The sequence below is a fragment of the Limulus polyphemus genome, unplaced genomic scaffold (genome assembly GCF_000517525.1).
Source record: "Limulus polyphemus unplaced genomic scaffold, Limulus_polyphemus-2.1.2 Scaffold3078, whole genome shotgun sequence".
NCBI lineage: Eukaryota > Metazoa > Arthropoda > Merostomata > Xiphosura > Limulidae > Limulus > Limulus polyphemus.
In genome coordinates, this window is record NW_013668688.1 from 98,233 (window position 1) to 102,717 (window position 4,485).

Here is a 4,485-nt window from a genome sequence, read left to right on the forward strand (position 1 = left end):
AAAGAAACGTCCATTCTTCGGGTTCGAATCCCCGTCCCACCAAACATGCTCGCCCTTTTAGCCATGGGGGCGTTATAAAGTGACGGTCAATCCCACTATTCGTTGGTAAAAGAGTAGCCCAAGAGTTGGCGGTGGGTGGTGATGACTAGCTGCCTTCCCTCTAGTCTTACACTGCTAAATTAGGGACGGCTAGCGCAGATAGCCCTCGTGTAGCTTTGCGCGAAATTAAAAAAACAAACAAACAAACATGAAGTACATAAAGAAACGTCCATTCTTCGGGTTCGAATCCCCGTCCCACCAAACATGCTCGCCCTTTTAGCCGTGGGGGCGTTATAAAGTGACGGTCAATCCCACTATTCGTTGGTAAAAGAGTAGCCCAAGAGTTGGCGGTGGGTGGTGATGACTAGCTGCCTTCCCTCTAGTCTTACACTGCTAAATTAGGGACGGCTAGCGCAGATAGCCCTCGTGTAGCTTTGCGCGAAATTCAAAAAACAAAGATGAAGTACATAAAGAAACGTCCATTCTACAGTTTAGTGTGATATTTATCACTATTATTAGGACTTTACACCCAAATGTAGACAATTAAGCAAATGACCATCATAATATAACAAATTCGCGATAAAGAAATGTTACGTTGGAAAAGTCCTTGATTCTTTGAACGCAGTTTTAACAGATTTCCACATTTTAAACTAGATTCTTGTTCGCAGTTTACTTCAAACCATCATCATTGTTACGTCAATAAAGAAACACACTCGGTTATACTTTCGTTTTAATTGTTGTTGTTTTTACAAAAATCATCAATATTTATATATATTTTTTCTGTTTAGATAAATACGTAGATATTAAGTTCCGCTAAGATAATTTCTTAGGTGGAAACAAACAATGAACACTTACAAAAGTTAACAAGTGTAAATGAGATATAAAACATTTAACATATAAGCCCAGAGATGCACTTACCATGCCAACAGTATAGATCTGTTTACCATGTCTACAGTATAGCTCCGTAGCACCACTTACCATGCCGACCGTATAGATCTGTTGTACCACTTGTAATGTCTACAGTATAGCTCCGTAGCATCAGTTACCATGCCAACAATAAAGAACTGTTGTACCACTTACCATGTCTACAGTATAGCTCCGTAGCATCTATTACCATGCCAACAATATAGGTCTGTTCACCACCTACCATGTCTACAGTATAGCACCGTAGCATCATTTATCATGTTAACAATAAAGAACTGTTGCACCACTTGTCATGTCTAGAGTATAGACTCGTGGCATCAATTACCATGCCAACAATAAAGATCTGTTGTACCACTTACTATGTCTACTAAATAGATCCTCGACACAATCTGGTTCTGCAAGACTGTATCAGGTTTAAATAATAATAATAAAAAAAAAGAGTTAACTATACTCTCGTCACAGTGTACATACATCGTATGTCGAATAACAAATTATTCAACCCACATTAAACACGTGTACTGAATACAAATATAAGATATCTTATCACCTTTAATATATAAACATACTTACGATGTCTACTAGAGAGATGTATAAAAACATTCCACCAACAAGAGCAAAGGTGTGTGGTGTTCCATGAGTAAAGTCACCCAGGAGAATTCCAAACACAAGCCCAATATAGCATGTGCATGCAGATAGAAAATTATAAAGCACAGCCTGGCGTAAAGTCATTCCTGCATTGAGCAAAATCTCCTAAAAAAGGAGAGTACATTATCCATAAATTCAATCAAAATAATATCAATTTACAACTGAACTATTGTAATGACACAATCAGTGTAGAAGAAAGTGTCTCTAAAAATAAATGTGCTTTATTAAAAAATAAATAAATAAACCTGTATTTTCATATTGTTTCACATAGAACTCTTTTTTTTTCACATCTGAGTAAGTTTAACAAGAAATAACATCCAGCTGTTTAATTACTAGAATTTTACTGGGACAGGTAGGCCTACTTCTAATATATCGTTTAACAAGAAATAACTTCAAGCTGTTTAATTACTAGAATTTTACTGGGACGGGTAGGCCTACTTCTAATATATCGTTTAACAAGAAATAACTTCAAGCTGTTTAATTACTGGGACAGGTAGGCCTACTTCTAATATATCGTTTAACAAGAAATAACTTCAAGCTGTTTAATTACTGGGACAGGTAGGCCTACTTCTGATATATCGTTTAACAATAAATAATATCCAGCTGTTTAGTTACTAGAATTTTACTGGGACAGGTAGGCCTACTTTTGATATATCGTTTAACAAGTACTTCAATATGAATTAATAACTTACAAATATTGAAATCTTCTTTCCGACATCTCTTACAAAATTTCAATAATTCGATGACGAGGAACCCACTTTGAGACTAATAATGGCGGGAGACGGCTTGAATGGGTAATGAAGAAAAACTTTAATATAAGTTTAACATAACAGCAAATGTACAACGTTTCGACAAGGTTTTGTCATCATCAGGTACATCATTACCCATTCAAGCCGTCTCCAGCCATTAAAATTTCAATAACTTCGAAAGATATTTATAGACAAAATCATAATCTATAATAAGTGTTATTTCTAATTGCCATTTTAATACACAACTACACCGAGGCACTGGTTGATATTATTCTTACTATAAAACGAATTATTTATTACGTCTGGCATCTGGAGATCTGAATTTATATTTCTACATAAAACAATTTACCCTCCCACCTGCTCCCAACCTTTAGGCCCAACTTATGTATAAGATTGTTTTACTTTGTATAAGTTATTTTTGAATTTATTTGTTCTATTTTTATCATCTAATATTATTCCATTAATCTCTAAACAACAACAGACATAATAAATATTAATTTTTCGAACCTGTAAGTACGTTTTTAATTTGTATGTAATGTATAAAAACTACGCAAAATATGAGAAACATAATGTCGGCTTACCTTTACCTAAAAGAACCAAAGCATTTAACTTAACGTTGAACTGATCTAACTTATTGTTCAAATAAATATTGGAAAAAGGTAAGTACACGTCTGTGACCGAGAATTTGTTTTATTTACTACGTTTCGATCGTATGTTTTTCTATTAAAAATACATAATTATAATTTATATGTAAATACACATAATTAGAAATTGAGCTCTGAGAAGAAGATAACGTCAAGCGCGTATACAGAGTAACAGATGTGAAATAAGGCATTGTGTTTGTTTATAGTTAAGCACAAAGCTAAACAATGGGCTATCTGTGTTGTGTTCACACCGGTATCGAAATCCTTTTTTTTAGCGTTATATTAACGATAACTAAAGAGACCTAGCAGAGCAGGGACAAAAAAAAATCAGAACAAAACTATACAGTTACAAAAATAAATAAACGAATGACAGAGAAAACTACAAATTTATCAAAATGTATATAATTTCCAAAAATCAGAACAAAACTATACAGTTACAAAAATAAATAAACGAATGACAGAGATAACTAAAAATTTATCAAAATGTATATAATTTCCACAGAATCGCCTACTATTATTGATTGCCCATTATTATCATGTTCATGTATTCGCCTAGTTCATGAGGCAACTCTTCACAAAACACCGCTACAGATATGCTAATCCCTGAAAGGATGCTATTAGTAAAAGCTGCACCAATAGAAAGTCCATCTATAAAGTAATGTAATCCATCGCCAAAGATGATCATCCAAGCCACGGTTCCAATTATCCTACCCACTTGGGTCTGATGGTGGTGTTCACGATCCTGAAAAAAAATTACAGATTACATAAAGAATCTGAAACTTGTATTCGTGACAACGATCTTATAAAAGATAATGTGCGTAAGGGACCTGAGCTTGGTGTTTATAGTGAAGCTCATAAAATAATATATTTTAAAAGACCAGGAGATAGTGATCTAAACAGTAAAACACTGTCGCGTCTATTAAACCTAAAATTAACGCTTAGCTCAAGCTACATAGAGTGTCAAAACGATCACTTTGAAAAGATTATATGTATTTTAACATTCAAAGAAAAATAATCCAAGACACAAACTAAAGCCAAAAAAAATTATGCAATACATTAGATAAAGAAATTTAATAAAGTTTCATTAGCAGCGTAATATAATGAATAGAAAAATGCAGATTATGCTTCAGTATCAATATTGACTAGTAATAAATAAAAATCAAATTAATATTCAAATACGAATCCCATCTAGGTAATCTGTAGCAGTGCCATCTAGTGTTAATCGTGTGCAAATCTAGTATAACTTCCAACAGCTTTATATTGAAGCCATAAATATATACTAAAAAAAACCAACATTCACAAGCTTATGAAATATGTCTCCTCTACCCACCTTACTCGTTCAAATCAGCAGAATACAGAAAATTTCAAGAAAGAATTGCATGCAAGACAGGAGAAAGGAGGCATAAACTACGATCGTGATGAAGAAGAAGAAAGAAACAGAAAATACAATATGCCTCCCTCTTTATAAGGGATACATTAAAACT

The 4,485-nt window shown here is 33.7% G+C and overlaps 1 protein-coding gene across 1 annotated transcript in view; it reads right to left on the reverse strand.

Annotated features, from left to right (window-relative positions):
- LOC111088075 (zinc transporter ZIP8-like) overlaps positions 1-3,686 on the reverse strand; it is a 5,024-nt gene extending 1,338 nt beyond the window's left edge. The window contains exons 1-3 of the mRNA XM_022396960.1: positions 3,550-3,686; positions 2,440-2,446; positions 1,534-1,710 (exon numbers count right to left, since the gene is read on the reverse strand). Of these exons, the coding sequence (XP_022252668.1) occupies positions 1,534-1,710; positions 2,440-2,446; positions 3,550-3,686 (321 nt within the window). The remainder of the gene's footprint in view (positions 1-1,533; positions 1,711-2,439; positions 2,447-3,549) is intronic.
- Positions 3,687-4,485: the final 799 nt, after the last annotated feature.